The sequence below is a fragment of the Heterodontus francisci genome, chromosome 8 (genome assembly GCF_036365525.1).
Source record: "Heterodontus francisci isolate sHetFra1 chromosome 8, sHetFra1.hap1, whole genome shotgun sequence".
NCBI classification, from domain to species: domain Eukaryota; kingdom Metazoa; phylum Chordata; class Chondrichthyes; order Heterodontiformes; family Heterodontidae; genus Heterodontus; species Heterodontus francisci.
Genome location: NC_090378.1, coordinates 25741997 through 25755531, shown reverse-complemented (window position 1 = coordinate 25755531; position 13535 = coordinate 25741997). Strand labels below are relative to the sequence as shown.

Below are 13535 nucleotides of genomic sequence, written 5' to 3'. Positions count from 1 at the left end.
TGGTCTGGCTAGTCAGCCCCTGGTCCCCTTCCCTGCCGCCTTGCTCCTAACCACCCCCACACACAGGAGCCCAGCTCCTCGTGCTTCCCCCCCAACCCAGGCTCGCCCTGTGGGCGTGGCTCCCAGGGGCGGGGGAGCGAGACAAAGGCTGGGAAGCCGATTGGTCGGGCGGCTGCTCCAATGGCGTGGGCGAGCCGGGGCTTTGGCATTGTGCGGGAGGAGAGGTAGAGTTTGCGCGTGGAGCCGGCGCTGTGCGAGGGAAGCGGGCAGTTTGGAACGTTGGACCGGGAGCCGCGCGCCAGCTAACGACAATTCGCCGCCGCCTTTTCCTCTCCGCACCTCACTCACACGATGGCTCACTTCAACAGAGGCCCCGTGTACGGACTCACCGCCGAAGTGCGAAACAAGGTAAAAAAAAAGCCCAGCCTGAGGAGGGGAGGACAACGACCACGGCGCTGGCCGTGATTCGAGCTGTTCCTTTTCTCTCATCGTACTTTTGTGATGTAGAGTGAATATTATGCAAGCAAAAGCTAACGGTCGTTTAAAAATGACTGGCGTTTTTGTTTAACACAAAGGAAGGACATGTGTTTTTTGTTGTTGGCTGCCTGTGTTAATGGCTTGGTGTTGATGTTACAAATACCAGCGAATTGCTGGGCGAAGGCGCTTCTCGGTCTCTTTCCATTTCCAGCTCTATTGTCTGAGGGCGCCAGGGCTCTTTGATGTTTTGCAGCAAATTCCTTGGGGAGTGGATTCCAAATTGGTCGACGTGAGTTTTGTCCATTTTCCTTATTCAGCAAAAGCAGCGGTAAGAGTTGGGTGGGAGGGAAGGATCTGAGTTGTGAGCGGAGTTGGCGAAGAATGGTTTGTCAGATTTGAATGAGGAGTTTTGATTTAGTGCTGCTTGGTGGGGTGGCACTTGCTCTTGTGATCATCAAAAGAGATTCTGCAACTCCTTAATCAGCTTTAAGATGTTAGCATTTTGCTGAAGCTTGGTTTACACCGTTCACGTTTTTTAATCATGATCCAGAATTAAATGAGAATTCTATGCATTAATCCCGATCTTGAAAATTTGGTCTCCTACTAGTCTTATTTGACATTTGACTGTATTTGACATAACTGATTTAAAATGTAACGCGCGCGAGTATGGCTGTAATTTTTTTAAATTTCCAAAATATACTTTATTAATAAAAATCTGTAAAAAAGACATTACCAGTTTCAAACAGCACCAAGTCACAAAATACAAACAGTGCAAAGGTGATCAGTTTCCTTCAATACAATCATGAGTTGCCTCACAACCCTTCCATTTCATTTGTCATGCCATATACATTTTTGCATTTTACAGCAAATGAAAATTTTCCCGATACAGTTCGAGGGGTTTTCCATGGATCCAGCCGCTCTGTGTGGCTGTAATGTATGGCTACACACCGCGTATGTTGGTGTTGCAAGAGGTCTATTGATCTTAAACATTTTGCTTGCAAGCTGATTTTGTAGAACAATAGGACAATGGATGGGTAAGACATAATAAGTACTTCAGAATTACAATACCTCCCTGCCCTCCCCCCAGCATTTGTTTTACCTTTTTTCTTTTTTTAAAAATAAATTCCAATTTTGGAGAGTCACCGCAGCCTGCAGGAGATCATCCAACTAGTTCATAGAGTCACTCAACCATTGTATGAGGCAGGTTTACAGTAGCTGCTCCATTGCTCCAACATACTTTTTTAATAAGCAAAGTGACTGGACTGACTTTTGTTATTTGTATGTGATGTGCAAGAGATGCTGGGAAATCCATCATTTCTTTAAAAGAAACATGTGATTCTAAAGTGCTTTTACCATCTCAGCACATCATGTAGAACAAATTACCATATAAGGACATCAGAGAAGTCAAAAAGAGCTTGATCAGTCCAGCATGTCAGCTTGCCCAGTCAGCATCCAGCAGGATCCACCAAATCTGATAGATCATTTCACCTGTTTACTGTGCATTTTCCCAAAGATCAGCACTAAATTTACTTTCCACTAATTTTAGATTATTGTCCTCCGAACTAAGTACCTGACGCATACAGAGTATTCTGGGTTCACTTTATCAATGCCATTAAATAATTTTATATAGTTGGGACAGTTCCCCAAGGTGTGCAGAGAAGACTGTCCTGGTACATGGATTGTTCCTTTCAATTTGCTCCTGGCCCACTAAACTATTTTTGTCATTTTATTGTCTTTTATTTTTTCCTCCCATACCCCATGTTATAGTCTTTATTGTGCTGCCTTCCAAAGTCAGAGACAATCCTGTGAGGCTACGTGATAAAAGTGGAAAAGTCCCTTTCCATCCCAGGGCATTAAAAATAATTACTTGGATCTCTGGAAAGTAACTGCACTCTGGGATGTAAAGAAAGAGGAGGTACCTGTGGGATTGGACAGTGACTACTCTGAATCCAAAAAAAATGAGTATGAATCATTAAAAAAAAAATGGTGATTAGATTAGATTAGAGATACAGCACTGAAACAGGCCCTTCGGCCCACCGAGTCTGTGCCGAACATCAACCACCCATTTATACTAATCCTACACTAATCCCATATTCCTACCAAACTTCCCCACCTGTCCCTATATTTCCCTACCACCTACCTATACTAGTGACAATTTATAATGGCCAATTTACCTATCAACCTGCAAGTCTTTTGGCTTGTGGGAGGAAACCGGAGCACCCGGAGAAAACCCACGCAGACACAGGGAGAACTTGCAAACTCCACACAGGCAGTACCCGGAATCGAACCCGGGTCCCTGGAGCTGTGAGGCTGCGGTGCTAACCACTGCACCACTGTGCCGCCATGTTAGCTGATATCTGAATGGTCAGCAGCAGATTGTCCTTGACTGTTCCACCCATTGCTGGAATGTATGGCTGTCATTGAATACTTTTTCAGATGACAGTAGTATAGCTCTGAACAAATTGATCCACTTTTTCAGTTTTAATCTAGTTGCAATTTTGTACAGTTATGTATTAATGAAGGGGCAGAATAATTAAGGCAAGGGTAAGTTTTGAACCTGAATAGACCAGGTCTTTCCCTTGTGGAATCCAGAAATGTAGAAGAGCTCCTGGCTGTAAAAGTGCAAGTTCTTAATCCCATCTCCACGGTTTCCTCGACCCTCACCTCCAACAAGTGCAAGGAGCTCATGGACTTTGTTGTCATTAAGATTAAGACTATCTGATCAGCTGCCTTGACCACTTCCCTCCCTTCCCCTAGTCTTCTAAGGCACCCCTTGCTCTAGTCCTGAACTTGTAACTTTCTTTAGTTTCTCTCCTATCTCCCCTCATACCCTCTCGTTGCTCCTTCTGTCCATGCGATCCACCTCCTGGACCCACAATCCTATTTCAACTGAACTACTGATTAATTCCCTTCCTGGTTTCCATGTTAGCTGATATTGTTTGCGGTTTTCTCTCCTTCAGATCTGCCGCAAAAAGAACCTCAAAAAACCAACCCTTGACCCTACCGTCCTTGCAAACTACTACCCTATCTCCAACCTCCCTTTCCTCTGTAGAGACCTTGAGTGTGTTATCTCCTCCCAAATCCATGCCCATTTTTATCAATTCAATGTTTTAATCTTCCCAGTCAGGTTTACACACCTGCCACAGTGCTGAAACGGCTCATGCAAATGACATCCTGTGTGAGTGTGATATAGGTAAACTATTCCTCCATGTTTTTCTGACTGCAGCCACAGTTGACCAAACTATCATCCTCCAACGCCTCTCCACTATCGTCCAGCTGGATGGGACTCCATTTGCCTGGTTCCATTCTTATCTATCTAGTCGTAGCCAGATAATAACCTGAATTGGCTTCTCTTCCCATTCTATCCTTGGCTGCTTCCTAATTCTCATGCTGCCTCTCAGCAACATCCAAAAGCACAGCATCAGTTTCCACATGTACGCTGACGACACCCAACTTCACATCACCACCACCTCTCTCGACCGATCCACTGCCTCAATTGTCAGATTGCTTGTCCAACATCCAGTACTGGATGAGCAAAAATTTCCTCCAACTAAACAATGGGGACAACGAGGCCATTGTCTTTGGTTCCCCCCCTCACATAAACTCTGTTCCTTTGCCACTGACTCCAACACGCTCTCTGGCAACTCTGAAGTTGAACCAGACTGTTGGCAACTTTGGTGTCATATTTGACCCCGAGATGAGCTTCCAACCACTGTGGTTAGTGATGACACATGTCTGTGTCATCACTAAAACTGTCTATTTCTACTCCCTGTAACACTGTCTGACTGTGTCCTACCTCAGCTCATCTGCTGAAACCCTCAGCCATGCCTTTAACTGAATTATTCTAATGTACTTTTGGCTAACCTCGCACATTCTACCCTCTGTAAACTTGAGGTCACCCAAAAGTCTGCCTATGTCCTAACTCTCACCAAGTCCCGTTCACCCGTCACACCTGGGCTTACTGACCTACATTGGCTCCTGGTTAAGCAGCGCCTGATTTTTAAAATTCACATTTTTGTTTTCAAATTCCACATGGTGTCACCCCTCTCTGTTTCTGTGTATCTCTTGCAGCCCCACAGGTCTCTGAGATATCTGCTGTTCTCCAATTGTGGCCTCTTGCGCATCCCCAATTTTAATTGCTCAATCGTTGGTGGCCGTTCCTTCACCTGCAAGGCCTGAAGCTCTGAAATTCCCTCCCTAAACTCCTCTGCGACTCTACCTCGCTTTCCTTCTTTAAGACTCTTTTTAAAACCTACCTCTGACTAAGCTTTTGGTCATCTGACTGAATAGGGTACATAGGGAAATAGTAGTAGGCCTTTTGGCCCCTCGGGGCTGATCTACCTCAGTGTCATTTTCCCACACTATTCCCATATCCCTCGATATCTTTAATTTCTAGAAATCTATCGACCTCTGTCTTAAACATACTCAATGATTGAGTCTCCGCAGCCCTCTGGGGTGGAGATTTCCAAAGATTCACCACCCTTTGAGTGGCTTATGTGGCTCAGTGACAGACTTTGTTCGGTAACGTTTCTGTGAAGCACCTTGGGACATTTTACTACATTAAAGGCATTGGGTAAGTTGTTGCAAGATGCTACATAACACAAGGTCATGGTGCTGTAGATAGTCATCCTTTGGCCAAAATTTAAATGCTGTGTGTCAGTCGTTATGATGAAGAGCTTTTCTTTAAAACACTGTTCAATATATTATCATTTTGAGACCAAAGCTTGAAAATTACTTTGGTGAATGATAGCTTAATGCATTCATGTGTGTTTTAAGACACTGTTTTACTACAAGTGGGTGACAGTCTACATAGAAATAGCAAATTGAGGAACATCATAATATAACCGATGTAATTTCTAAGCTTTTAAAAAAAAAAGTGGTGTAGCAAGAAACAAACCTATTTTCTTCAAAGTATTAAGATTTTCAGTCCAGCTTAGTAGCTTTTTTTGGTGGGAGGAGGAGCACCCCCTCAAAATGAATCCTGTACTCCTACAGTTGCTGTGAAATCCTATATTCAGCTCCAGTAGCAGTAAAGGAATGCTATGCAAGGACAAGGGACAAGACAGTAAGCTGACTTTTGCCCTCCCAGCCTGTGCTCTGGCTCAGCTCTACTTTAGCATCCTGCCCATCTGGGTGCTCACTTTCTTTCACCTACACTGGGAATAGACAGTGTTTAGAGGAACAGGGGTGTAAAATGGGGAGAGCGTACCACCCAGCCTCAAATCTCTAGGTGCTGACATTTAACGAAATAGAAAGTTTATATCACCCAGTCTCGCAAAATAAATGTTCTGTTACTATACTCCTCCCATGGCCAGAGAAAGAACTGAAATCTGTTGATTGAAGCTTGTACAAAATTTCCAGGATTTACTTTGTTTATATAGTCTGGCTTCTACTAATTAGAACTTGGTTAGGCTCACGTAATTTCAGCTCAGCCGTTGCAGCACACAGGCACAGAATCTTTGCATTCCTTCTAGTTGCGTATTTGTAATTTCAATAATGCTAGATTCCCAGGGTTAACCCAGTGGGACAAAGTGCAGCTCTAGTTTTGAAAAATTAGAATTTAAGAGGCTGTGTTGCCTTGTAAGACTCTCCATTATGCTGTCAAATGTTACTGATGTTATTTGTCTTGAGTTCCTGCAGCTGCCATCTTCAGCCAATTTAGAAATCCCATCCCAGTTTCTCAGCAGTGTGGAAAGATCAGTTGTGAAGCGTGGGTGTCAAATTTGTTTGTAGGCCGTTTTTTTAACATGGTGTTTCTTGAGCTGCATTGTGTGCAGAGTGAAAAGAAAATCAGTTGGTTGTATTATGCTAAGAATACAGTGAACTGCAAACTTCTATCAATTCACACACTGATCTAAACCTTTGCTTTACTGTTTACAGCAGCTTTTCTAAGATGTCTTTGGGTTTGTGTTCCTGTGTACATAAGCTGTTCTAAGGGTTGTAATAATTATGCTGATAACATAAAAAGACACTGCTTTCCTTTTAATCTTTCTGGGTAGAAGAGAGGAGGTGGGACTTTGGTGCTCTCTTCTACTTATCAAGCTGCTGATTATCACTTCGTAAACCTGTAGTGCTTATTATTAAATTACACTGAACAATGGCCTTATTCATAATGACTAGTTTATTTGCTGATATCTGCTATTGCATTCATTGTTGAAGACCAGAGTAGACTAAAGTCACACTGAACTTTACAGCACAGTATGAAAATATATACTCGGTTTAAGCTCAGATCACGATCCAGTGCGTTACTTCTTAGGGGTGTAATGAAGAATACTGAGCAGCATTGAGTTACTGAAAAACAAATTGAGCTTGCATCTGGTTCTGTTCTATTGATTTAAAATGGCTGAGGTACAATATTTCTAGTTTTCCTTTCAAAGTATAAGTTTTGTACTAAAAATTGCCTCTTCTGCCCCATACATACACACTTTTTATTTAACATATGCTAGTACATGGGCACATTAGATATATAGGATGCAAGAATAATACTTCTAAGTGATTAAGAAATATATCCTGAGTCGCAATTGTCAGTGAAAATAAAGTTGCTTCTTTTATTCATTGTATTAACTTCAAATTAGAAAGCATACCTATTGTACATTAAAATTGGTGAGTGGGTCACAACATTTCATTTCAAAATGCATTGTAATGATGCCTATTATCTGAATAAGAACTCACATTATAATAGGATCATCCTGGTAGGTCCTTTTGATGCCAATGTGATAGTTTCTTTAATGTCATGTTAGCAATAGTTATAACAGCAGCTACAGGTAATGCCCAAAAAGCACAATGAGTCTGCATGTTAGCTGCAAGCTCTGGCTGCTAGGTGATAGTAAAGCATCCTATGTATGGTTCATTTGAGCAGCCATGTTGATACAGATTAACCTGCCAGTTAACGGTTAACATTTAACAACTATGGAATGGGTGCATGTGCAATTTTAATTTTGTTCTACTCAATGCACATGTATATACACAACCAGAAAGTGGTTCTTAGAAGTACTTCAGTCCTTTGGCCAGTTTGGTTGCTGGCTGTGTTTCATTATGCGCTGATCTCCGTTTCATCACTAAGTGTTTGTAGTGGAGAGCAGAAGAAACATATTTAATATTTCAACTTGACAACCCCAAAGGATGGACTTTATCTAAATTGGCTTTTTAGAATTCAGGGTGAATATAGTGACAAGTGAGTGCTGAATGATGTGTGTTCCATAATGTTTTTTGTCTCAATGTAATATTTGTAACATTGGGGAGGCATCCTCTGAATGGTTGAATGTTCGAAAAGCAGATCCTGATGTAGAATACAGCAAACTGCAAGACTTGAAGCGATTCATGCCTTCATCTTTTGGAAAAAACAATATGCATGGTTGACCCAAGAGGCAGACAAAAACAAATGACTACAGGGCAAATTGCTTGCCTGATTTGAGTAGGTGTCGCTTATGAAGTCAGATGCCCACAAAAGAATATTTAGTTGTGGGCAAATCAAGCTTTTGATACATGAGTAATTCTAATGCTACTGATACAGCAGTACAATAGCATCACCTATTTTTAATGCTTTGCACTCTGCTTTTGATATTGCACAACAGTGGTTGCTAATATAAGCTCTTGTTTACAGCAGTTCCTTTTTAAAAAGGAGTTTGGATACAACAAAGAAGAAGCACACCTTTTATCGTTGCCCTCTGCTTTATTTGGCGTGTGCCCTTCATTGATCCAGCTCAGTAATGCTGAATTAGAACAATAGATTGGGTATACGTGATGTGCATGTTATTAGGTAGCCCATCCACATAGATTATTAAAGTTGAGAATGTTTTGCAGTGTGAATGGTAGCAGCCCCCTCCTCTCTCACTCCTCCCTCACCCTCTCTCACTCCTCCCTCACCCTCTCTCACTCCTCCCTCACCCTCTCTCACCTCTGCTCCCTCACCCTCTCTCACCTCTGCTCCCTCACCCTCTCTCACCTCTGCTCCCTCACCCTCTCTCACCTCTGCTCCCTCACCCTCTCTCACCTCTGCTCCCCCCCACCCTCTCTCACCTCTGCTCCCCCCCACCCTCTCTCACCTCTGCTCCCCCCCACCCTCTCTCACCTCTGCTCCCCCCCACCCTCTCTCACCTCTGCTCCCCCCCACCCTCTCTCACCTCTGCTCCCCCCCACCCTCTCTCACCTCTGCTCCCCCCCACCCTCTCTCACCTCTGCTCCCCCCCACCCTCTCTCACCTCTGCTCCCCCCCACCCTCTCTCACCTCTGCTCCCCCCCACCCCCCCTCCCCACCCCATTCGATGATACCACACGTTCACCACTTATTCATCATGTTTTTCTGTAATTAGCCTTCTAGCCTGATTCAGCTCATCAGAATGTTTTATGAAAAGCACAAGTTACAGACTTGGATGAAAGAAATTCAGAGGCATCTGGTTCTCATCTCACAATTTACTTTCAATGCCAGGCAGTCATACGTTGTCAAATATTACATATTTTAATAATGTGTTCCTTTTTAAGTTCAGGTTTTTTGTTAAATTAACCGTATAGGTGGCCAGAAGCTTCTCCAATGAAAGTTAGGCTGCTTTCTCAAACAAGCAAGAAGACAGGCCTCTGATCCTCCTGCTACAACCTGCTGTCCTTGTATGATTTTAAAACAGCTGTACATTGGGAATGGATCTCTACCATAATGCTCTTCTAGAATAATGCATAATGAAACTCCTGAGTCTAATACTATTACTAACTTATATTCACAATTTATCGTGGGATAAAAATTTCAGAGATTATCTCTGATTTCACCAACTTAAGAAAAAAATAATCACCTCTTTTCCCAGCTGATTTTATTTCACGACCAGAGCGAAAGCATTGCTTTTCCTCTCTGCTAATTGTAGCAATATTTTCAAGCTTTGTTTAAACCTGTGAGTTTCTGAGCATCTTGCTTCCATTACACAGTTAAATCCTCATTTCTCAAGGACTTCCAAGTTTTGTTTTTCTGTTTAGTTGGAACATTTCCTACTTCCATGGCCAATTTCATTATTTGGATGGTGCAGAAAGTCAAGAGAATGGAGTGTTTCTTAGCAACATCTGCAATTCCATCTGCCATATGATATTCTTCCAGTCTGTTGATGGAACCTTCTGGAAATTCCACTTTCTTCCCATGGTACCATTTAATTCAGTACCTTTACTAACTTCAAACTCCTTCCATCATCGTTTGTGGCATTTTTATTATGTCATTGAAATCTTTTCTGAACTTTCAAAATTCTGTAATACGACCAATGCCAAAGATATGAAACGTGATTGGAGATTTGAGGCAGAGTTTAAATATAGGGTTCAATGCTCTGCACCAAGACGCACCCCCATTGGAATTGTATCCTTCAATTTATATTGCCTCTCCTCATACTTCCTACAAAAATGAATCACTTCACACTTTTGTGCATTAAATTTCATCTACCACTTGTCCACCCATTCCACCAGCATATCTGTCCTTTTGAAGTTTATCACTATACTCCTCACAGTTCACGATAATTCCAAGTTTTGTTGTCTGCAAATTTTGAAATTGTGCCCTATACACCAAAGTCTGTGTCATTAATATATATCAAGAAAAGCAGGGGCTCCAACACCGACCCCTGGGGAGCCCCACAATATACCTTCCAGTCCGGAAAACAACTATTTACCACTGCTCTGTTTCCAGTCATTCAGCCAATTCCATGAGTTCTAACTTTATTGACAAGCCTGTTATGTAGCACTTTATCAAATGCCTTCCATATACAAGACATCAACCACATTGCCCTCATCAACCCTCTGTTATCTAGAACATAGAACATAGAACATAGAACATAGAACATAGAACATAGAACATAGAAAAATACAGCACAGAACAGGCCCTTCGGCCCACGATGTTGTGCCGATCCTTTGTCCTCTGTCAAGGACAATTTAATCTATACCCCATCATTCTCCTTTATCCATATACCTATCTAAAAGCCGTTTGAAAGTCCCTAAAGTTTCTGACTCAACAACTTCCCCAGGCAAGGCATTCCATGCCCCGACCACTCTCTGGGTAAAGAACCTTCCCCTGACATCCCCCTTATATCTCCCACCCTTCACCTTAAATTTATGACCCCTTGTAACGCTTTGCTCCACCCGGGGAAAAAGTTTCTGACTGTCTACCCTATCTATTCCCCTGATCATCTTATAAACCTCTATCATGTCACCCCTCATCCTTCTCCGTTCTAATGAGAAGAGGCCTAGAATGTTCAGCCTTTCCTCGTAAGACTTGTTCTCCATTCCAGGCAACATCCTGGTAAATCTCCTCTGCACCCTCTCCAAGGCTTCCACATCCTTCCTAAAATGAGGCGACCAGAACTGCACACAGTACTCCAAATGAGGCCTTACCAAGGTCCTGTACAGCTGCATCATCACCTCACGGCTCTTAAATTCAATCCCTCTGCTAATGAACGCTAACACCCCATATGCCTTCTTCACAGCCCTATCCACTTGAGTTGCAACTTTCAACGATCTATGCACATAGACCCCAAGGTCTCTCTGCTCCTCCACATGCCCAAGAACCCTACCGTTAACCCAGTATTTTGCATTCGTGTTTGTCCTTCCAAAATGGACGACCTCACACTTTTCAGGGTTAAACTCCATCTGCCACTTTTCAGCCCAGCACTGCAACCTATCCAAGTCCCTTTGCAGACGACAATAGCCCTCCTCGGTATCCACAACTCCACCAACCTTTGTATCATCTGCAAATTTACTGACCCACCCTTCGACTTCCTCATCCAAGTCGTTAATAAAAATCACAAACAGGAGAGGACCCAGAACTGATCCCTGTGGCACGCCACTGGTAACTGGGCTCCAGGCTGAGTATTTACCATCTAAGACCACTCTCTGCCTTCTATCAGTTAGCCAATTCTTAATCCAACTGGCCACATTCCCCACTATCCCATGCCTCCTGACTTTCTCCATAAGTCTACCATGGGGGACCTTATCAAATGCCTTACTAAAATCCATGTACACCACATCCACTGGTTTACCCTCATCCACTTGCTTGGTCACCTGCTCAAAGAATTCAATCAGGCTTGTGAGGCAAGACCTACCCCTCACAAAACCGTGCTGACTGTCCCGAATCAAGCAGTGTCTTTCCAGATGCTCAGAAATCCTATCCCTCAGCACCTTTTCCATCAACTTGCCTACCACCGAAGTAAGACTAACTGGCCTGTAATTCCCAGGGTTGTTCCTATTCCCTTTCTTGAACAGGGGCACAACATTTGCCACCCTCCAATCACCTGGTACCACCCCCGTCAACAGAGAAGATGAAAAGATCATTGCCAGCGGCTCTGCAATTTCATCCCTTGCTTCCCATAACATCCTTGGATATACCCCGTCAGGCCCGGGAGACTTGTCTATCTTCAAGTTATTCAAAAACCCCAACACATCTTCCCTCCTAACGAGCACTTCCTCGAGCTTACCAGTCTGTTTCACACCGTCCTCTTCAGTAATACACCCCTTCTCATTCGTAAATACCGAAGAGAAGTACTCATTCAAAACCTCACTTATCTCTTCCGGCTCAACACACAGTCTCCCGCTATTGTCCTTGACCGGACCTACGGTCCCCCTAGTCATCCTCATATTTCTGACATACGCGTAAAAGGCCTTGGGGTTTTCTTTTATCCTACCCGCCAAGCATTTTTCATGCCCTCTCTTAGCTCTCCTAATCCCTTTCTTCAGATCCTTCCTGGCCATCTTGTATCCCTCCAGAGCTATGCCTGTGCCCTTTTTCCTCAACCTTATATACGCATCCTTCTTCTTCCTAACAAGACTCTCAACCTCTCTTGTCAACCACGGTTCCCTCACATGACCATCCCTTCCCTGTCTGACAGGGACATGCTTATCAATGGCCCCTACTATCTGCTCCTTGAAAAAGTTCCACATTTCGACCGTGCCCTTCCCTGCCAGCATATGCTCCCAACTTATGCTCCTCAGTTCCTGCCTGACAGCATCATATCTACCCTTCCCCCAATTGTAAACCTTGCCCTGTTGCACATACCTATCCCTCTCCATTACCACAGTGAATGCTACAGAATTGTGATCACTATCTCCAAAGTGCTCGCCCACCAACAGCTCTATCACTTGCCCTGGTTCATTACCTAGTACCAAATCCAATATTGCCTCCCCTCTGGTCGGGCAGTCCACATACTGAGTCAGAAAAGCTTCCTGGACATACTGCACAAACACTACCCCATCCAAACTATTCGATCTAAAGAGTTGCCAATCAATATTTGGGAAGTTGAAATCCCCCATAATTACTACCCTGTGACTTCTGCTCCTTTCCAAAATCTGTTTCCCAATCTGCTCTTCCACCTCCCTGCTGCTATTGGGGGGCCGATAGAAAACTCCCATCAAGGTGACTGCTCCTTTCCTGTTCCTGACCTCAACCCACAGTGCCTCAGTCGGCAGATCCTCCTCGAAAATTCTTTCAGCAGTTGTTACACTATTTCTAACTAACAATGCCACCCCCCCACCTCTTTTACCACCATTCCTAATCTTATGAAAACATCTATAACCAGGTACCTCCAAGAACCATTCCTCCCCCTCACCTATCCACGTTTCAGTGATGGCCACAACATCGTAGTCCCAAGTGCCCATCCACGCCTTCAATTCACTCACCTTATTCCTGATGCTTCTTGCGTTGAAGTATACGCACTTTAACCCTTCTCCGTGCCCATCTGTCCTCTGCGACAGTGCTACCTTCCCCAATACCTCACTACACTCTTTGTCTTTCTGAGTGGACCCACTGGTCCCTGGACTACAAGTCCGGTTCCCATCCCCCTCCCAAACTAGTTTAAACCCTCCCGAACAGTACTAGCAAACCTCCCTCCCAGGATATTGGTGCCCCTCTGGTTCAGATGCAGCCCGTCCTGTTTGAACAGGTCCCATCTTCCCCAGAATGCAGTCCAATTATCCAAGAACTGGAAGCCCTCTCTCCTACACCATTCCTGCAGCCACGTGTTCAGCTGTGCTCTCTCCCTATTCCTAGCCTCACTATCACGTGGCGCCGGCAACAAACCAGAGATAACAACTCTGTCCGTCCGAGC

The 13535-nt window shown here is 43.9% G+C and overlaps 1 protein-coding gene across 1 annotated transcript in view; it reads left to right on the top strand.

The window, feature by feature from the left end:
* Nucleotides 1-186: 186 nt before the first annotated feature.
* The window catches only part of cnn3a (calponin 3, acidic a), a 74688-nt gene continuing 61339 nt past the window's right edge, over nucleotides 187-13535 (top strand). Inside the window, exon 1 of the mRNA XM_068036833.1 lies at nucleotides 187-408. Coding sequence (XP_067892934.1) covers nucleotides 352-408 — 57 coding nt within the window. The 5' untranslated portion in view covers nucleotides 187-351. The remainder of the gene's footprint in view (nucleotides 409-13535) is intronic.